Source organism: Haliotis rubra, unplaced genomic scaffold, assembly GCF_003918875.1.
Source record: "Haliotis rubra isolate DU_JTF1 unplaced genomic scaffold, ASM391887v1 Scf119, whole genome shotgun sequence".
In the NCBI taxonomy this organism is placed as follows: Eukaryota; Metazoa; Mollusca; class Gastropoda; order Lepetellida; family Haliotidae; genus Haliotis; species Haliotis rubra.
In genome coordinates, this window is record NW_025765103.1 from 1,416,540 (window position 1) to 1,439,848 (window position 23,309).

General features: G+C 45.1%; 1 protein-coding gene across 1 annotated transcript; it reads right to left on the reverse strand.

Annotated features, from left to right (window-relative positions):
• Nucleotides 1-3,638: 3,638 nt before the first annotated feature.
• LOC124260900 (isthmin-1-like) lies at nucleotides 3,639-21,725 on the reverse strand. Its single transcript, XM_046695226.1, has 6 exons — nucleotides 21,252-21,725; nucleotides 9,279-9,708; nucleotides 8,544-8,678; nucleotides 7,879-7,947; nucleotides 6,637-7,051; nucleotides 3,639-4,539 (listed from the first exon to the last, which is right to left on the reverse strand). The coding sequence occupies exons 1-6, from the start codon at nucleotides 21,438-21,440 to the stop codon at nucleotides 4,440-4,442; spliced, it is 1,338 nt and encodes a 445-aa protein (XP_046551182.1). The 5' UTR covers nucleotides 21,441-21,725; the 3' UTR covers nucleotides 3,639-4,439.
• Between the last annotated feature and the right edge of the window lie 1,584 nt (nucleotides 21,726-23,309).

Sequence of the window (23,309 nt, forward strand, 5' to 3'; positions counted from 1 at the left end):
TTGCTATATGTGGTCGAGATTACATGTATGATATTGCTATATGTGGTCGAGATTACATGTATGATATATTGCTATATGTGGTCGAGATTACATGTATGATATATTGCTATATGTGGTCGAGATTACATGTATGATATTGCTATATGTGGTCGAGATTACATGTATGATATATTGCTATATGTGGTCGAGATTACATGTATGATATATTGCTATATGTGGTCGAGATTACATGTATGATATATTGCTATATGTGGTCGAGATTACATGTATGATATATTGCTATATGTGGTCGAGATTACATGTATGATATTGCTATATGTGGTCGAGATTACATGTATGATATATTGCTATATGTGGTCGAGATTACATGTATGATATTGCTATATGTGGTCGAGGACATGTATGATATATGCTATATGTGGTCGAGATTACATGCTATATGTGAGTCGAGATTACATGGTCGAGATATGTGGTCGAGATTACATGTATGCTATATGTGGTCGAGATTACATGTATGATATATTGCTATATGTGGTCGAGATTACATGTATGATATATTGCTATATGTGGTCGAGATTACATGTATGATATTGCTATATGTGGTCGAGATTACATGTATGATATTGCTATATGTGGTCGAGATTACATGTATGATATATTGCTATATGTGGTCGAGATTACATGTATGATATTGCTATATGTGGTAGAGATTACATGTATGATATTTTGCTAAATGTGGTCGAGATTACATGTATTCTGTGGGTATACATAATAGTCGTTTTACAGTATGGTATATGTATAGCTTGGTAGTGTCGTACCTGGCGTTGGGGCGTTAGTAAACCCTACCACAGTTACTTACTACTTGTGGCCGTCCCCATTGTCGGGATTGTAGCTCTGGCGCTTCACTCGCTTGGTCCGTTGCAGGATGCTAAGTCCAGGAGTGAGGGGTCGGGCGACCACGACTCCTAACTAACCACATTGCATTCATGTACTGGCACACATCCATTCAGAGAGAAATGCAACACCAAGTTTAATGCTCACATAGTTTTTACTGTCCCAGTCCACCGTCACTTAAAAGCCCATTCCAAAGTTATATGGTTCCCTGGCTTGATCCGCCCTAGCACTCATGAATATTACGATTGGAGAATTATCGGTAAGTACCGTTTGGTAACTCTCCCCTTTTTATTGATCTGTTATTGTGATATGTCTCTCACGGCGGATATATTTCTAACTTACAGCTGAACGCCATTCTCTTTAGACTTTCTGTCTCCAAACAGTGCCTAACCGTTATCACTCATGAGCCAAACTGCAACTCAATTTACGGAATCTGATGTAATTCTCTTACTGATTTAGGGATGCATTTTTACCATATAACAGTAGTTTACATGTATTACGTTAGTATGCAATGGATAATGTATTATGTGGGTATATGGTTTATATAGCCATATAAACAGGATATATATATATATATATATATATGTTACAGTCAATCTGTCAAATCAGTCATTTGGTCAAATTACTAAAACGATCTGTCATTTGGTCAAAAGACTAAAAGTTTCAGTCATTTGGTCAAATGACTAAAACATATAGTTCTAGTCAGACTGATTGCCTGAACAGTTTTAGTCAATCCATCAAATGCAAGGTATTTGTTTTGAATGTTGTCTCAACAAGGGGTTTTCACAGAAAACACGTGGTGCACATGCAACATTTACTTTCGCAATCTGAGTTTATGGATCGTCAATTTAAACAGGACAAGACGAATTTCACAAAAGGCACGGAGTTCACGTGTCACGATAATACATATATACCATTGCAGTCTCCTACCTATACATGTCATGTAACAATTGTACATATATACCATTGCAGTCTCCTACCTATACATGTCACGTAACAATTGTACATACATACCATTGCAGTCTCCTACCTATACATGTCATGTAACAATTGTACATACATACCATTGCAGTCTCCTACCTATACATGTCATGTAACAATTGTACATATATACCATTGCAGTCTCCTACCTATACATGTCATGTAACAATTGTACATACATACCATTGCAGTCTCCTACCTATACATGTCATGTAACAATTGTACATACATACCATTGCAGTCTCCTACCTATACATGTCACAATTGTACATACCATTGCAGTCTCCTACCTATACATGTCATGTAACAATTGTACATACATACCATTGCAGTCTCCTACCTATACATGTCATGTAACAATTGTACATACATACCATTGCAGTCTCCTACCTATACATGTCATGTAACAATTGTACATATATACCATTGCAGTCTCCTACCTACATGTCATGACAATATACATGTCATGTAACAATTGTACATATATACCATTGCAGTCTCCTACCTATACATGTCATGTAACAATTGTACATATATACCATTGCAGTCTCCTACCTATACATGTCATGTAACAATTGTACATACATACCATTGCAGTCTCCTACCTATACATGTCATGTAACAATTGTACATACATACCATTGCAGTCTCCTACCTATACATGTCATGTAACAATTGTACATACATACCATTGCAGTCTCCTACCTATACATGTCACGTGACAATTGTACATATATACCATTGCAGTCTCCTACCTATACATGTCACGTGACAATTGTACATACATACCATTGCAGTCTCCTACCTATACATGTCACGTGACAATTGTACATACATACCATTGCAGTCTCCTACCTATACCTGTCACGTAACAATTGTACATACATACCATTGCAGTCTCCTACCTATACATGTCACGTGACAATTGTACATATATACCATTGCAGTCTCCTACCTATACATGTCACGTGACAATTGTACATATATACCATTGCAGTCTCCTACCTATACATGTCACGTGACAATTGTACATATATACCATTGCAGTCTCCTACCTATACATGTCACGTGACAATTGTACATACATACCATTGCAGTCTCCTACCTATACATGTCATGTAACAATTGTACATACATACCATTGCAGTCTCCTACCTATACATGTCATGTAACAATTGTACATACATACCATTGCAGTCTCCTACCTATACATGTCATGTAACAATTGTACATACATACCATTTCAGTCTGCGACCAGACGTCACGTGACATTCATACAGATACATCCGACTCACAGACATCACGTGACAGTCGTACAGATAAATTACGCTATTTCAACACCTGACCACCAGACGTCACGTGGCGGTCATACAGCTTTACAACATATCTTTAACCAGCACACGTCATAAAACAATCATGCAGAATGTTAATACCCCAACTCAGTTTTAGAATTATTATTTCTTATAGGTATAACAAACAGGCGATACGTAGTCACAATTTAATCACAGACTTTACAGTTTGTTTTCTACGCTGCCACCACAATGCCCTGCTGTGGTAGACAAGTATGGTATCTGAGGTACACAGACAAATCCACAGTGCCACATTAGAATGCACCGTCATTATCAGAGATTATCGAGGCTTCTCAGAATGTACCAACATCCGAGTCTGTCCGCCAGTCATGCATCTGTCGCAGACAAACCTGGATGGGAAAATATACACTGACTGACTGAGTTTGGTTTTACGCCGCTTTTAGCAATATTCCAGCAACATCACGGCGGGGGACACCAGAAATGGGCTTCACACATTGTACCCACGTGGGGATTCGAACCCGGGTCTTCGGCGTGACGAGCCAACACGTTAACCACTAGGTTACCCCACCGCCCCTGGAAAATATACAAACGGTGTGACGAGACTGCTCATCATCAAACGCAGCTGCAGCTTTTAAGCACACTTGCTTTGTTAAACAGTTTCCCTGCAGCACGACCATCCTTACCGATCCATGTATATGCCACTCGCGATATCTCAGTCAGATATGTTCCTTTACACATTGCACCGGCGACCTAGCGTCCGTCTCCACAATGGTGCTGTAACCTCACACGTTAGCAGTGTGACCACCCTGGGCGCCTCAATGATTCCGTGTAGCCATCTAGCCTGTTTGTCATGGATAATCTAGTCAGGTTACCATACAAATTTAGGGCATACATCCTGACACTTTGTCATAGCAACAGTGTTGTTACATAAATCATTTGTTCGTGACTATTTATATCCAGCCAATTTGTCATGACGTAGTCCATCTAGACAACTCATCACAAACCAATGTCTAGTAATGCACTACATACACATGTCAACCACGAACGTCATTAAACAAACGTCCGAACCACCAGACAACGACTGTCCCTGACAGCGACGACGAAGTCACTGCCCCCCAAAACGCCACTCCGCTCTTCCAGCGGCAGCAGAGCCTGGTGTACAGGTCTGGATTACGACCACGGGCAATGCAGGGCTAGGTTCAGTACTTGTCAACATATGGCATATTCAATATGGAACCAATGAGAGATGGTGACTCAGTAGGATCTAGCCAGGTCGATCTGCCTCTGTGTCTCCCCCACACACGGATTGGCCATGCACTGGCGGTGGTTGTTGGGCTGCACCACCCTGTTGTACCTGGAACATAAATTATACATCAAACGTAGATATTGTCAGGATGTACAAATCTCCAGGTAAACGAATCCAGGGTGTGTATAGTTCGTTTTCTTTAGTTGTCTCTTGGATTACATACAGACATTTGTCAAAGGCAACGGTCGGAAGTCAGGAAGTCCCAACTAACAGGGTTGAAAGTAAAGGAGTATCTCCATGTCATCATTGGATCCCAGCAACAATAGTTATACACCTACTTTACGAAAATTGTTTCTGTGAAGAATATATAAGTATAGACAAAATAACGAAATACGATATACAGTTGGATTAATATTTTGATATGAATATTAAAAAGTACATAAATTGTTATGTAAACCCTCAGATGCAACACTTAGACGACTATTAATAAAATACACTCGCGTGCAAAAGAAACGTCCCCAAGAATTTTTCAACTACCAAACAACACAAGCACAAACACGAATAGATATGAACGGTTAAAATGCATAACGAAGGTGTATGTAAAGCATGTCTGACATAAAGAAAGAGAACGTGGTAAACCTAACAGTGGTACAGGGAATGTTATCACATGGGGGTCGATTGTCCAGTATTCGAGCGCAAGCCAAAACCACAAATGACAAAACAGAGGTTGAATTGGGAAGGCAGATCGTCAATACCGTGCATGTCCACCCCTTGCATCGGTGCACGTCAGAACACGTCGACGGGCCGAGTGTGTAAGCCTCCTGATCACGTGACTGGGGATCCGACGCAATTCTGTCTGTAATGCCTGAGCCAGTGCATTTCTCGGCAATGGAGGGTGTAGAAGCTGTAGAATCCGACGTCCAAGATGGCCCCACAAGTGCTCTGTCGGAGACATGTCAGGGGTTCTTCTGGGCTGTACGGGCACGTTGTTGACGTTGAGAAAGGCCGTTGTGACAAAAGCGGTGTGAGGTGTTCCATTGCCTGCTTCAAACAAGGTTCCTGGATATTGCTGGAGGAAAGGCAGCATATGGGGCCGCAGAACTTCATCAATATACCGACGGGCTGCCAGGCTGCCATTGATGATAACAAGGTCGGTCTTGGTGTTCCCACATGCCACCCCAAACCGTCACACTCTCTCTACCATATGGTTCCGTTTCCTGAACGCAACAACGTGCCGTCCGTTCCCCACGCCTTCGGTCGTCAGTTCTGTTCAAATGGAACCTACTCTCGATGCTGAAAAGGACCCGTTGCCGGTTCCGTTGCTGCCACTGACGAACATTCCTGGCCAAAACCAATCTTCGACGTCGAGATTCCGGCGGTAACGTCATGCCCCTCAATGGTCTATAGGCTCCGATTTCCATGTTGACGTTGTCGTCTCATCCACCTGCTGACGCGATGACCGAGGCTAAGCACTGATGATGACGTCACGGCGAGGAATCTGTTGCTAAATGAAGCGTCTGTATATAACGGTCCTCTTGTGGGTAGTGACTTCCGGTCTACCGCTCCTCGACCTGTGTGCTGTCCGGCCAGCTTGTCTGTAACGTGTGACCAATGTCCCAATCGTTCTTTTAGCACATCCCAGGATCCTTCCAACATGGTCGTGCGTTGCCCCCAGCTGCAGCATGCCAATCGGTCTTTCTCTCTTTTCTGCTGTTAATCGAGGCATGTTCTGCTGGTTTTTCACATGATTGTGATTGCAAAGAACAGTTTCCAACGTGTTTTATAACCGATCTCCATACGGGTGATTTCCTGCACGCGCAGGGAATTTCACTGAATAGAAGCATTTTTCCCGCTTCTGGCATGCAACACGTGCATTTTCTTGGGGTGTCATACATTTATCTGTTTGGGCAATGTGTTCCGAACTGTTTTTAATGTTTTTGGCCATATCCAGCAACTATAATATAATTTAAATTTTGGGGAAGTTTCTTTTGCACGTGAGTCTATATTAATATGTGCTTAGAGAATTAGGAATTATGAACTGGGTGCGTTTTCGTTTAGAATTGAATTTATGGACACAGCCACAGTTGTTGCGATTCTGTATCCCATTTATGAGATGTTAAGATGGAAAATCTGTACATTTTGTATTTGTACTAAACGACCTTACGATCTGTTTGATTGGCATTTTATTCTTATTAAAAGACTTACCTTGTCCAATCGCCTTTGCAGAGGATCCAAGGAAGGAGATCAACTTTTTTATGCAGTTCACGCGATAGCTGAGGACTGACGAGATTTGGTGTCCCCGCATCTCTGCCACGAGTTATCAGTCTTAGCTGGCCGTCATAGCAACAGTGTTGTGCAGCCAGGGTGACGGAATGCGCCGGAAGTGTTGATCGAATACAGAACTTGGCCCCGGGTCTGTACACCTCATTCCTCTCAACAGGCCCGCTTGCGTCCTTCCAGGCGAAGTTTTTTTGCTGGTCGCTGTCGAAGATGTTGTTGTCTATGGCGATGCTGAGTGGGTAGAAACAGGGGCAGCTTGGCAGCTTGGCGATGTTGGCCAGGTAATGCTGGATTGACTTGTTGCTACATTTCATCCAGCGTTCGCAGGCATCGCCGGACTCTGAATAAATGAAACCAAAAATATACAGGTGGTCGGCCATGGAGGGGGTCAAAAGTCCTTTTACACCACAGGAAGTAATATTCCGAATATATCATTATTTCAGGTAATTAATACATAATCGAGTCTGGGTGTCACAGTTTAACCAACGCACCAACATTTCAGTCCTTTGAGCAGCTCTGTCTCTCATCACAGTTAATCGCTAGGCTTTTCTATCAACCGTGATGCTAATCGAAAATGCGAAATCATTCATGGCAAAAGAGATATAACTCTGAGGAACAAATCGCAATATACTGGTCTACTGGCCCACCAACGTGTTCAGTTATTGACCAGTGCTCTTGTAAATGACAGACCGTAGTCGCCCACTATAGATTCCTCATTTAAGGTCAATACCCGTGGAAATTCCGGGTTAGAATTGGTCTTCAGCAACCCATGCTTGTCGTAAGCGGGTGGTCAGTCTCGCTGACTTGGTTGACACATGTCATCGTATCCGTATTGCGTAGATCGATACTCAAGGATAGTCTGGTCCAGACTAGATTATTTACAGACTGAGAATTGCTGATATGAGTCCAGCGGTAAACAACAAACAAACAAAACATAAACAAAACCTGTGGTCAGGAAAACCTGAAATTTGTACATGCATATAGCCTATATTTCATGCTATGACATATTAACTGAGAGTCATATGAAATAATCATATGTTCTTTAGCTTATGTTGTGTTTCATTCCTTGAGATAGCACTGGGACCCTCTTTCTCCCCCTTTCCGTGTTACAAATCATAATGTCCCGTCAGTTCTGTTGTCACAAGAGTGATGGGTCGCCCTTCTTACCTGACGTGACCTCCGTCTCCGTAAGGTCAAACATCTCGAAGTAGGCCCACTTGTCTGTCATCTCTGAGCCTGGAGATAAACATCGTTATTAATAACATATGTGGCGGAATATGTCTCCGAGGGACGGCATGCTTTAGGGAAGTAGAGGACCGTTGTTGATAGTCCTCATAAAACTCTTCCAAACTGAATTTGGTAGTGTAACCGCCTTGCTTGTTTAAGATTCTGTTTGATTTTTTAATACAATTTTATAATAATATTAGTATTTTATAAACATGAATCAGAAAATATTATGTATAGGTAAAATAACCCACTTTCAGAGGTATTTGTGAAAGAAATATGAAAGATGAACTATAGCAGAATCGTGCTTCCGAAAGTTTAATTTAATGACAAATCAGAGATACGCTACCTTTCCATAATGATCCAGCCTTGTATTACCAAAAACCAGTCAACAGATCTGGTTGGACCAATACAGGTTAAAGAAAATAGCCGACCTATGTTCTCTTCAACCTCCAATTATCAAGAGTCACATACCAGACATTGAATGAACCCAACAGTCGTAATTAATACATTTACGAGCATCTCCTGTTCTGTTCGTTCATCCATTGGACTTAATGGGATACACAGAAACATTCATCCCCCGGGAGTATACTAGAAAGATTTCGTACCCTCACATGGCTGTGTGAGACAGGGCTTGGATTCGATCTCCTGACAGTTGTCACCACAGCTGCGCACCCTTTCCTGCTGCCCCAACCCACAGTCCGTGCTGCAGGAGTTCCACTTGCTCCAGGGCGAACGGCTGCCTGGAACATATAATCAGGAGTGAGTGATTTGCATTTTGTTATATCTTTAGGAGATGAATATTTTTAAATAAGCCTCAGATAGTTGCACGTAATCGGCAGCACCCATAGTCTGCAATCAAACACACCCCGCCACCACGGCCTCCACATTAATGAAAGTCTGACAACTTCAGGTGAGGTGAGGTGAAATTTGGTTTAACGTGCTTGAGAATATTTCGCTCATATGACGACGTGCATGCGGGTGTACGTGTATGTGCGACTGCTTGTACTAGCCCAGACTTAAGCTGGTTTTATAGTGCTAGCTCACTGAGATACCATGCCGCAGTGAAGCATGAATACCCCACTCAGACACATTATACTGACTCCGAGCCAACCAGTCCTTGTTGTACCCATTAATGCCGAGCGCCAGGCAGGGACCAACAAGTACCATATTTTAACGTCTTTCGGTATGACGCGATCGGGGATCGAACCCGCGACCTTCCACTCTCCGGGCAGACGCTTTAACCACTACACCACGGAGGCGGTCCTGGCAACTTCAGTCGAAATCACGTTCTTCGTGTACCTCTCTGATACGTGGATCTGATTAAGTACGTACGTACTTACCCCTTTTGGATGGTTCTCTGTTCCCATTGTAACTGAATCCAAGTCGAAACTTGTTCCCTTCGCTAAGAACATCTCCACCACTTTCATTTATTGATATAGTCTCAACCTCAGTTTCTTTTCCGTTAATTGTTTTTGTTTTCCTTTTGCGAAGTCCAAAAATATTTCTTTTCTTATTTTTGGAAATAAAATTGTCCTTATTGTTTGACAACACTGTTTCAGTATTGCTGGCTGGTCTTCTGGTGGCAACCTTCCTGGACCTTCTCCTGTTTGGGCCTTTAATGTAATTCCGATTCCGTATTTTATTTGGACGTCTTTTGTTCGTATGTTTGACCTTGTTGTTATGAACTTCATTCAAACCCTTTTCTTCGACAATGTCTGCATCATTCAGCATATGTACAGTTTCTTTTTCCTGTGGCTGGACCGCCTGGGCCTGCAATAATATAGGGTAGAGTCAGACGAAGAAGAGGCCTGGACAAGTTCAGATGGAGTGGACTGACGTAATGATGTAAAATTTGAAATTCAAAATCTGCCCATGTGACTTAAAGTCAGAAGTGTTTATGCCGTGGCCTGATTGTCCGTAAACGTCTTCTCAGACACCACTCTAAAGTTTCACATACCTGCTCCCAACAATAATGAGCCCATGATATGTTCAAGAGGTTCGAATCTGGGGTTGGGGGGTTGGGTTTTGTCAGCCACATTGAAAAACAAGCTATTTATGGTCATTACTCAGTCATTGTCACAATGAGATGAAATTTAGTGTTTGTTTTACATTGTATACTGTTGTCTACATATCCAGGTAATTTGAGGAATCCACAAGTTAGTCTGGGCATTTCCATCATCCACTGAAGATGATTGTGTTACACAACTACACTAAAAGTATACATTTCATATCACCATAGGTCTTGTTATGTTATTTACATTAACACGAGCATAGTAAGTTTTGTCTTTGAGTATATCATAGCGCTTTCACATCGATGGAGCAGGACTACAGGAAAGTGTGAAAGGCCAGGAAGGGTCATGAAAGAACTGGGAAAGTACTCTGGAAGGGCAATGAAAGACATGGGCAACAACCCAGAAAGGGTCTTCGAAGACATGGACAAGTGCTTGGGAAGATCGTGCAATAAAATGGACAAGTGCTTGGGAAGATCGTGCAATAAAATGGACAAGTGCTTGGGAAGATCGTGCAATAAAATGGACAAGTGCTTGGGAAGATCGTGCAATATATGGACAAATGCTTGGGAAGAGCATGCAATAAATGGACAAGTGCTTGGGAAGGTCCTGCAATAAATGGACAAGTGCTTGGGAAGGTCCTGCAATAAATGGACAAGTGCTTGGGAAAATCGTGCATTAAATGGAAATGTTCGTGGGAAGATAGTGAAAGAAATGGACAGGTAGTTCGAAAGGTCGCGAACTAAATGGTTTAGTGCATGGGAAGGTCATGCAGGAAATGGATACACAAGTCTGGAACACAACACATAACTTTAACACTGTTCAAAGTGGCGATAAACGCACTGATAAAAAAATGCTTTTCCCACCTATAAATTCTTGTATTTAAACCTGGGGAAACGGTTCTGTCTGTGGGGCACTGTTGCGCCTCTTACCGATGTTACCGTATCAATGACGTTATGGCATTAAGTACATCAGCACACCTATACTCGATCTCCCAAACCCCGCATACCGCACATACTCTTTCAATCAGAACCAAAGAGCATGGAGATTTGTTTCACATGATAAATAAGTCGAATTGCGTATGTTAGCCAATAACGCTTTTTTGCCTTCAGACACGGTTATCAGATCAGCCCTGCCGACATTTGTTTTCAAGACATACAAAATTGTTTACAAGCGGTTGGACCCCACATTAGGCCCAGACGGGGTCAAGAAGTACAGCCCCGTCTTTGTGCGACCCTACATTAGGAACTTCAAGAGGCGCTAATGTGTTTCCAGCAAGGCCGATAAGCCGGTCAGTTCAAAACAGAGAATACCTCTAGTAAATTCTCTTTTGATCCCGTAGCTTATCGCGTGATCACAGGGACACTGATAACGCACACATTTGTCTGAAATCGACAACACATTATCCCAAAGACCTTACGGTACTTTGTTATTGAAATAATGCACTGAGCGAGATAGAACAACTGCTTATATTAAAGACTTGGTTTGAAAGTGATTGACGCATGTTTCTCAAGCGTCTACAATATGACAGACGTTGAGTTCAAAACACGAGTTCAAGGCTATAGCGTAACTTGGTGCGTTGTGTCCAGAACAATCATCTGTCACCAACGACACAACATGCCACAGAATCATGATCACCTTCACCATCACTACCTATATGCTAGGGGCAATTATGTGGATCGGGCGGCCAGGGTCAGTGACCTCACAATCTATCTTGGTTGCTCATAATCCCCATGATCTGTCTAGACCCAGTCTGGGAGCTTAGAGATAGTCGAAATATTGTTGAGTACGGCGTGAAATAACAAACACAAGAGTACGACACCAACTTTGTGATATAAAGGATGTAACATCTGGGTATAACTCCATATATACCATTGGTATGACTCCGGCGGGGTAGCATACGCCATGGTAAAACCGGAATATAACACCTGAGGTAAAAGGATATATCACCACAGGTAAGGGATGTACTGGAAGTAAAGTAGGTAATATATAGATATAACACCAAGGGGTGAAGAATATAACATCAGAGGTAAATTATATATCATTAGACGTCACTGGAGGACCTGGGCCCTTATTCTCGAAACATCCGTGGCCTTAAGAATTGTTAACTTTGATCGTAGCCAATGTGTTAAGAATGGGCTTAAGAAGTTCGTAGGGCTACGAACGTTTCGAGAATAGCTAGCTTGATCAAGCCACGACCAGATAGCTGGAGTACTGCTGTGTGAAACAGCAATCAAGGATATGTGGTAACGAGAATAAAGGATATACATATATATCCTGTTACACCAGGAATAAAGGAGGTATATATACGTATTTCCTGTCTACTTAACAAGTTTATTTCACCTCGGTGAGGTTCATATTGGCGCACAAACTATGCATGTCTAACTATGTATTTTAAGCTATCGTTGTTATCCTGGAAAAAAAGCATGAGGCAGGCGGGACGAAGTTCCGGCATAATGAAAACACATGCTTAGCAATTCCAGAGTTTTTTTGTAATTCTTTTCGAATTCACTCTTCAGTAACTTAATCCATAATCAGAGGTAAATGGTATGAGAACAGAAGAGGAAAGATATGACATCGGTAAAACACATAAGTGTACGAAACAATTTGCATCATTTATTTCCGTGAAACAGTTTGTTGGCTTATTTCCAGCAATTGTAAGGCCTCGTTGCCTTACTCTAAATTCTTATGTATATACATTTTTCTTTCTTGCAGAGGAAGACGGTGTCTAGCCATGAACTCCCTCCGCTTGAAACTACCTATCGTTTATTCTTTATATATAGTTTGTCAACACATGGTCTACACGGCCTGGGTGTAGCAGCCTGATGGTCATGCAAGGTAGTGTGTATGCCCCGGTAATTACCCAGGAGATAGCCTTCTTTCATGTGGATTATTTTTACTTCCTTGTCAGATCAGAGTGTTTGATGAGCTGGTTCCGATGAGAGATGAGACACGCTGTACGTGCAAAACACACAACAGATGGACACTAGAGTGGAGACGGACTTGAAGACACGTGGAGACTGGTGTGGAGACTGGTAGGAGACTGAGGGGAGATCGGTAGGTGACTGGTCGGGAGACTGGTAGGGGAGACTGAGGGGAGACTGGTAGGGAGACTGGTGGGGAGACTGAGGGGAGATCGGTAGGTGACTGGTGGGGAGACTGGTAGGAGACTGAGGGGAGATTGGTAGGTGACTGGTGGGGAGACTGAGGGGATATCGGTAGGTGACTGGTGGGGAGACTGAGGGGAGATCGGTAGGTGACTGGTGGGGAGACTGAGGGGATATCGGTAGGTGACTGGTGGGGAGACTGAGGGGGATATCGGTAGGTGACTGGTGGGGAGACTGAGGGGATATCGGTAGGTGACTGGTGGGGAGACTGAGGGGGATATCGGTAGGTGACTGGTGGGGAGACTGAGGGGATATCGGTAGGTGACTGGTGGGGAGACTGAGGGGGATATCGGTAGGTGACTGGTGGGGAGACTGGTAGGAAACTGAGGGGAGATCGGTAGGTGACTGGTGGGGAGACTGAGGGGAGATCGGTAGGTGACTGGTGGAGAGACTGAGGGGAGATCGGTAGGTGACTGGTGGGGAGACTGAGGGGGATATCGGTAGGTGACTGTGGGGAGACTGGTAGGAAACTGAGGGGAGATCGGTAGGTGACTGGTGGGGAGACTGAGGGGAGATCGGTAGGTGACTGGTGGAGAGACTGAGGGGAGATCGGTAGGTGACTGGTGGGGACACTAGGGGTAGCGGGAGGTGAATGGTGAGGAGACTGAGGGGAGATCGGTAGGTGACTGTGGGGAGACTGGTAGGAAACTGAGGGGAGATCGGTAGGTGACTGGTGGGGAGACTGAGGGGATATCGGTAGGTGACTGGTGGGGAAACTGAGGGGAGATCGGTAGGTGACTGGTGGAGAGACTGAGGGGATATCGGTAGGTGACTGGTGGGGAGACTGTGGGGGATATCGGTAGGTGACTGGTGGGGAGACTGAGGGGATATCGGTAGGTGACTGGTGGGGAGACTGGGGGATATCGGTAGGTGACTGGTTGGGAGACTGAGGGGATATCGGTAGGTGACTGGTGGGAGACTGGTAGGAGGAGACTGAGGGAGATCGGTAGGTGACTGGTGGGGAGACTGAGGGAGATCGGTAGGTGACTGGTGGGGAGACTGGTAGGGTAGACTGAGGAGATCGGTAGGTGACTGGTGGGGGAGACTGAGGGGAGATCGGTAGGTGACTGGTGGGGAGACTGAGGAGACTGATCGGTAGGTGACTGGTGGGAGACTGAGGGGAGATCGGTAGGTGACTGGGGGTGGGGAGACTGAGGGGGATATCGGTAGGTGACTGGTGGGGAGACTGAGGGGTGAATATCGGTAGGTGACTGGTGGGGAGACTGAGGGGATATCGGTAGGTGACTGGTGGGGGAGACTGAGGGGATATCGGTAGGTGACTGGTTGGAGGACTGAGGACAGACTGAGGGGATATCCTGGTAGGTGAGGGAAAACAAAAGGATCAAATAAAATTACGTCCGAAGACAAAAGGATAAATCGAGACAAAGCCAGAAAAGTGTCGAAGACAAAGATCGAAATTAATCGTCGAAAGACAAAATCAAACCGTGTATCGTCAAAGTTTCAAGGAATAAATAAAAGAACAAAGATCGAAATCGTCTTTCTCGAAGTCATCCGAAAACAAAAGATCAAATCGTCGAACAAAGAGATAAACCGATAAAGTGAACAAAATAAAGAAGACAAAAGATCAATAAATAAATTAAAGAACAAAAGATCAATCAAAGATAAAGGATATTCGTCAAAGATAAAGGATAAATTAATCATCGAACAAAAGATCAATAAATGCGTCGAAGATAAAGATCGTCGAACAAAATCAGAAGATAAAGATCGTCGATCGTCAAAGATAAAAGATCATTAATAAATGCATCAGGAACAAACCAGAACAAAACCGTCAATCAAATGTCGAAGACAAAGTCAATCGATCGTCGATAAAGATAAGTCGTCGTCGAATCGTCAATCAGTGTCGTCGAACAAAGACGTCGAACAAAGATCAAATCAAGGTCGAAAACAAAGATCAATGGAAGTAAAGAACAAAGGATCAATCAAATTAATCAACAAAGGATAAATTAACCGAACAGATCGTAAAACAAAGTGTCGATATCGTCCGAACAAAGATCAAATTGTCGTCGAGACAAAGTCGTCGATGAACAAAGATCAAATCCAGAAACAAAGATCAGTGAACAAAGACAAAGATCAAATTGTGGGGAGACTGAGGGGATGTTTGAGCTGGTGGGGAGACTGAGGGGATATCAGTAGGTGACTGAGTGGGGAGACTGAGGGAAATCGGTAGAGTGACTGGGTGGGGAAGACTGGTAGGAAGTGAGGGAGAATCAGTAGGTGACTGGTGGGGAGACTGAGGGATATCGGTAGGTGACTGAGGTAGAAACTGAGGGAGATCAGGTAAGGTGACTGGTGGAGAAGACTGAGGGGCATATCGGTAGGTGACTGAGGGGGAGACTGTGGGGATATCGGTGGGTGACTGGTTTGGGGAGACTGAGGGGATATCATTGGGTGACTGGTGGAAGGACTGAGGGGGATATCGGTAGGTGACTGGTTGGGAGACTGAGGGGATATCCGGTGGGTGACTGGTGGGGAGACTGGTAGGAGACTGAGGGAGATCGGTAGGTGACTGGTTAAGGGGAGACTGAGGGGGATATCGGTGAGGCGACTGGTGGGGAGACTGAGTAGGAGACTGAGGGATATCGGTAGGTGACTGGTGAGGGGAGACTGGGTGATATCGGTAGGTGACCTGGTGGGGAGACTGAGGGGATATCGGTAGGTGACTGGTGGGGAGACTGAGGGGATATCGGTAGGTGACTGGTGGAGAGACTGAGGGATATCGGTAGGTGACTGGTGGAGACTGAGGATATCGGTAGGTGACTGGTGGGGAGACTGGTGGAAGGAGGGAGATCGGTAGGTGACTGGTGGGAGAGACTGAGGGAGATCGGTAGGTGACTGGTGGAGGAGACTGAGGGGATATCGGTAGGTGACCTGGTGGGGCAGGGGATATCAGTAGGAGACCGGTGGAGGGGAGATATCGGTAGGTGACTGTGGGGGGGAGACTGAGGGAGATCGGTAGGTGACTGGTGGGGAGACTGAGGGGAGATCGGTAGGTGACTGGTGGAGAGACTGAGGGAGATCGGTAGGTGACTGGTGGGGACACTGAGGATATGGTGGAGGAGTGGTGGAGACTGGCAGGAAACTGGGGGAGATCGGTAGGTGACTGAGTGGGTAGACCGAGGGAGATCGGTAGGTGACTGGTGGAGAGACCGAGGGAGATCGGTGGTGACTGGTGGGGAGACTGAGGGATATGGGGAGGTGAATGGACAGGTAGGAAACTGAGGGGATCGGTAGGTGACTGGTGGGAGACTGGAGGGAATAGGTGACTGGTGGAGGAGGATATCGGTAGGTGACTGACCGGTGGGGAGACTGAGGGGGATATCCGGAGGTGAGATGGTGGGGAGACTCAGGGAGATCGGTAGGAGTGGGGAACTGGTAGGAAACCGTGGGAGACTCTAGGTGACCAGAGGGGAGACTGAGGGATATCGGTAGGTGACTGGTGGGGAGACTGAGGGAGATCGGTAGGTGACTGGTGGGAGTGGGACGTGAGGTGAGGTGATAGACGGTGATCCGTGACTGGTGGGGAGACTGAGGATATCCCGGTAGGTGACTGGTGGGGAGATTGAGGGGAGATCGGTAGGTGACTGGTGGGGAGACTGAGGGATATCGGTAGGTGACTGGTGGGGGAGACTGAGGGGAGATCGGTAGGTGACTGGTGGAGAGACTGAGGGGAGATCGGTAGGTGACTGGTGGGGAGACTGAGGGGATATCGGTAGGTGACTGGTGGGGAGGGGATATGTAGGGGGGAGACGGTGGGGATATCGGTAGGTGACTGGTGGGAGACTGAGGGGATATCGGTAGGTGACTGAGGGGACAGACTGGTAGGAAACTGAGGGAGATCGGTAGGTGACTGGTCGGGGAGACTGAGGGGAGATCGGTAGGTGACTGGTGGAGAGACTGAGGGGAGATCGGTAGGTGACTGGTGGGGACACTAGGGGTAGCGGGAGGTGAATGGTGAGGAGACTGAGGGGAGATCGGTAGGTGACTGTGGGGAGACTGGTAGGAAACTGAGGGGAGATCGGTAGGTGACTGGTGGGGAGACTGAGGGGGATATCGGTAGGAGACTGGTGGGGACATTAAGGGGAGATCGGTAGGTGACTGGTGGGGAGACTGAGGGGATATCGGTAGGTGACTGGTGGGGAAACTGAGGGGAGATCGGTAGGTGACTGGTGGGGACACTAGGGGTAGCGGGAGGTGAATGGTGGGGAGACTGAGGGGAGATCGGTAGGTGGCTGGTGGGATATTTGAAGGGAGGCCGATGGGAGATCGGTTGGGGCTGGTGGGGAGATCAGTAGGTGACTGGTGGGGAGATTGGGGGTAGCGGGAGGTGAATGGTGAGGAGACTGAGGGGCGATCGGTAGGTGACTGGTGGGATACTTGAAGGGAGGCCGAGGGGAGATCGGTTTGGGGATGGTGGGGAGATCAGTAGGTGACTGGTGAGGAGATTGGGGGGAGATCAGTAGGAGACTGGGGTGGGGGGACTTGGAACATCGGTTGGTGGCTGATGGGGTGTTTAGATACACCACCCGATGTTTAGCTACACCATCTGATGGTCTACTTGACTGATGTGCCAACTAGCAGCAAGTAGCTCCGGGTGGGAGATCCTGGTGTAGGAGACAGAAAATACTTTCACTTTCACTTTTGGGCGATTTGCGGACGTCCGATGGTTCGAGCCCCGGTTGCGTCCTACCTCAAGACATATAAGATGATGGTGCTTGTTGTTACCCTGCATGCGTTAGATATTAAGTGAGTGAGTTGGGTTTTACGCCGCTTTTAGCAATATTCCAGCAATATCACGGCTGGGGAACGCTAGAAATAGGCTTCACGCATTATACCCATGTGGGGAATCGAACCCCGACATCAGTCGGGCCTTCGGCGTGACGAGCAAACGGTTTCATCACTAGGCTACCCCACCGCCCCCGTTAAGGGGACAACACAAGCACCTGTCTGCTCAGTACACTGTCAGTCCCCATGTGCTGCCTGGTACCACAGTGGGCTGCACTGTAACACTGACATCAGTCTGGACTACCACAAGCACCTGTCTGCTCTGTACACTGTCAGTCCCCATGTGCTGCCTGGTACCACAGTGGGCTGCACTGTAACACTGACATCAGTCCCGACTACCACAAGCACCTGTCTGCTCAGTACACTGTCAGTCCCCATGTGCTGCCTGGTACCACAGTGGGCTGCACTATAACACTGACATCAGTCCCGACTACCACAAGCACCTGTCTGCTCAGTACACTGTCAGTCCCCATGTGCTGCCTGGTACCACAGTGGGCTGCACTGTAACACTGACATGTTTGAACTACCACAAGCATCTGTCTGCTCAGTACACTGTCAGTCCCCATGTGCTGCCTGGTACCACAGTGGGCTGCACTGTAACACTGACATCAGTCTGGTCTACCACAAGCACCTGTCTGCTCTGTACACTGTCAGTCCCCATGTGCTGCCTGGTACCACAGTGGGCTGCACTGTAACACTGACATCAGTCCCGACTACCACAAGCGCCTGTCTGCTCAGTACACTGTCAGTCCCCATGTGCTGCCTGGTCTCCATGTTAAATGTGCGTCATAGTACCTCAGTGGTCTGCCATATATCATATGTACTTATAAGCATAAGGCTAATTCCGCCAGGTACAGCGGATCATCTCTTATAATCCGACATGTCCAGGTGGATTACAAGGGTATTCATCCATGCTCCATGTTGATATCTTTGAAGTAGTATTGATCTTGATAGCTAAGGTAGACCCAAGGGGTATGAATTATTGTACGTCACATTCCGAATCTAACCTCCATATTGCCATTATGCAGGTATTTCGTGCACCAGAGTGGCCCAGCCGCCGAAGACGCCACATTTCACCATGCAGAGTTGCGCCCCTTTAGTGAAACATAATCCGATTATTGTAAGTTCGAATCTCAGATCTGTCCTAAATGCGATTCTAGGTGTGTCAGGATTTCACAACAGTGGTTAATGTCTTTGAACAGCATCACTTTAAACCATTTAATTGACACAAAGTGATATAACTGAAATACTGTTCTGCACTGAACAAACTGGCCCGGGTGTTGGGGTAGCCTAGTGGTTAAAGCGTTCGCTTGTAACGCCGAAGACTCGGGTTCGATTCCCCACATGGGTACAATGTATGAAGCCCATTTCTAGTGTACCCCGCCGTGATATTGCTGGAATATTGCTAAAAGCGGCGTAAAACCAAACTCACTCACTTACAAATGGCCAAACCCAAAACTCACTCTCTCAGCCACCCACTCGCTGTACTTCAGTCGTAATACCACCATGGCCGATGCTAACTGAAAACTTCCAACAAACTTGATCTGGTTTATTACCGGTGTTGGTGTACCTATTCACCAACCTCTATAAAGATAGCGTTATCTGAGCACAGATATACCAAATCTACGTGTTTCTATATAGGACGCAGAGCTAGCTCCTCAATAAGAACCGGTTAGTGTTCATGAAATGTATCAGTGTCGATGTCAGCCTGATCAAAGGTAACACTCTCAAAGTGTCGGCGTGTCAAAAGGTTACCGGTGTTTACTCGCAGACAAAATGTGTTTATTTTCACCTGTGCTTGGAACTCTCACTGTTTGATGAGTTTTCTTGAATCAAAGATATATACCACTGAAGAAACCTTTAAAGTATAGACGTGAGTCGTAGTGCGCATGTGCGTGCGTGCTTATGTGCGCGTCTGAGCTTATTAAATGCGGTGGGGGATGAGAGGTGGTCTGTCTCGTTTTGGAGTGTACGTGAGTGTGAGCGTATGTTACGATGCTTGTGGGTGTGCGAGCGTTTTTAGATCTGTTTCGATTAAGTGCAGTTAGTTAATTGTAGAAAATGCCTTTTGTCTGCCTCACAGATAGATGTTGATTCTCGGAAGTCTTTAGGATTGCTTTGATGTTTTTCTCTGAGTGCTCCGTGCGTTTATTCGAATATCTGATATACACTTAACGGAAAGGTTGGTTAATATGACTATTTGATTAACCTCTCCGACTAGAAGCCAGGCCGGGTGCTGTCACACTCCATTGGGTAGCACTGAATTGTTCAGATAAAGGATGAAATATATATTTTGGAATATACTTTTTTCACCAGAGGATGAAAGACCCTCTCAACAAACCAAATAAGCAAAGACAGCCATCAGTATATGATCTGGTTAATCTGCTCTGTCCACGATGGGACCACAGTATTTGCAAGTCTGGCTCTTCCCTCAGAAATATAACATGTGGCAATGCTGCAAGTATATATATACTCCAGATGGGTAATAATGTAATAATCTACATCGAACTTCGCTTAATGCAATTAACAAGAGGTTGTTATTCATGAAGCCGCACCTTTTATTATGCAAAAATTCCTGACGTCTCGTCAGTGAAAATGCGACACTTTTCACTGATATATTATGTCATATACATATTAAATAGGCACCTGTTATATACTCATGCCAATAATGGTTGTCACCCCCTTCAACCTTTTTTAAATGGAGAGGGGGTGTAGGGTTGGGGTGGGAGGGGGTGACAACCATTATTGGCATGAGTATATATAGAAATAAACCAAGAAACGTTGTTAATTGGACACGACTTTGACCCGTATGCATCAGGGTGGGGGGGTGCGAAATTATTGTCCCTGGGGAGTATTTCCCCCTAATCTTTGCACTTCATGATATATGTGTGTGTGCGCGCGCGCGCACGCACGCACGCATACACATACACACACACACACTCCTCCTAAATACTGGATCCTCCCCTGGGGATAGATGAATCACATTGACTAATCTACTACATACCTCATCATCGAACCGGACATCACAGCCATATACCGGCTTGGACAAACCCTACATTAACTCACCCAAACATTTTGAATCCATAGAAATATATCATTGGGTATATATATTTGGATTGACTGTTGACGATGTAAGCTGTCATTAAGCTAGTATCTTTCTGCCTTATCAATGCTCGTTGTGGGCTTAAGGATTAGTCTTTGGGCCCATTACGAGAATATGTAGAATTAATCATGTTGTACATCATTCGATAATTGTTGACTGTTGGGTTGGTATGTTTTGGTTAAAATGGTTTCAGGATACATATATGTACTGAACAGATAAATCAATTCTTACCCCACGAGTGATGTTCCCTTTTTGTTCATCAGCTGTGACGTCAGAACCATTGAATTCAGTCACGTGACTTGGAACAGTGAACGTCCACGTTAAAGAAAACACAAGCGCTACAAACGCGATCATGAGGGCAATGTTGACGATAAGCAAGGCGACTTTACAAAGACGAACTCGCTTTTTCTTCTCAATCATGGGCTTTTGGTGGATAAGTGTCACATTTAGGAAAATATCCGTAGTCTATCAGTCATCGTTAATCAGTTTACAGACCACTGCTCCGTTGTCAGTCACATCTCCGACAACAACTCTGCCGCGGAGTGGTGGTCATCACGTAGATTCGACCAAATTTCGCCTCTGATCCGTCCCTGCCGACCGTTACCCCGTACTGGAGTACGCCGGGCGGCGTTTTTCGTTTGAAGTTTCTTAAGAGCGGCGCCTTTGATGTTTCTCCGCTCCAATGGAATTGTTCCAACGTGCCCGAGGTGTTCTCGTGTTGTTTCGTGTTTCAAACCCCGCACTAATAAGTGAGATCGTCTTTCTCTTACTGTTGAAGATAAAAGAGCGTGGTCCGGCCGGGTATACCTAATAGTATAGTCAGCGAGAAGAGGGCGGACGGAATTGTTGGCACGATTCTTCAAATACGGCCCAGCAAACGGTTCCCGTGTGGGTTCGTGGCTTTCTACCTAGTTATGATGAGGATGGATTTCTATTGATATAAAGGATGTCCAGGTGACCAGTCACAAGGTGGCAGATATTGCTCTTTGCATCTGTTTTCTTCAGGCAATCAAAATTATTGGGACATCATGTATATGAATCATTAGATAACAAACATGACCACACAGTTACAAAATGATGTTAATAACAACGCTGATGATAATGACGACATAACGAGCAATACATGAATGGTAACATGACATCACCCACGACAATAAGAATATTGATAACAACAGAAACGATAACGATAATTACAATATCCTCAACTCATATGAATAAACAGGCAATGCTGATTACACTACGCCTACACCCATACCTCCTCCTACTACTACTGCGACTGCTACTACTACTACTGCAGAGAAGGCTACTAGGGACTGTTACTGTTACTACTACTGTTACTACTATTTCTACTACTACTACTACTACTACTACTACTACTACTACTGCGACTGCTACTACTACTACTACTACTCGTGAAGATCCGGGTTAGTCTTCAGCAACCTATGCTTGTAAAAGGCGCCAGGTCGCTGACCTGGTTAACACATGTCATCGTACTCCAATTGCGTAGTTCGATGCTCATGCTGTTGATCACTGGATTGTCTGGTCCAGACTCGATCATTTAAAAACTCAAATATTGCTGAGTGCAATGTTTAACAACAAACAAAACAAATTACCATTAATATTACTATTACTGCTACTACTAGAACTACTATTTCTATTGGGACTACTACTACTACTACTACTACCACCACTACTACTACTACTACTACTACTACTACTACTACCACCACTACTACTACCACCACTACTACTACTACTACCACTACTACTATTACCACTACTACTGCTGCTGCTACTACTACTACTACTACTACTGCTGCTGCTGCTGCTACTACTACTAATTAAAAATAATAATGGTCCGATCCGTAAAATGTTCGTGGCGCAACGACGTCCAAATCCACCTTCAGGGAGACCGAGCACAAATCCCTCGCAGGCAGACTGCCTGATGGAAAGACAGACAGACTAACTGAAAGAGTGAAATATCGTCATTTTGTCGAGTACTCAGGGTACCACACCTCCATTCTATATGATATAGTTCATGATATAAGTATTTATCACGCCAGAATCGAAATTCATGACCCGCTAGGTAATTCAGGATGACCGAGCAATGTATCTATGTGGAGACGAACTCAAGGAACTAAAGAAGCGCTCTTAAAATATTGCGAGCTCTATTTATTTGAGACATCTCACCTACAGAAAGCTGATTTCTGAATAGCTTCACATTTGACCTTGTCAGCAATCAGCATAAATATTTCTGTTGATAGCAAACAAACTTGTCATAACGAGTTG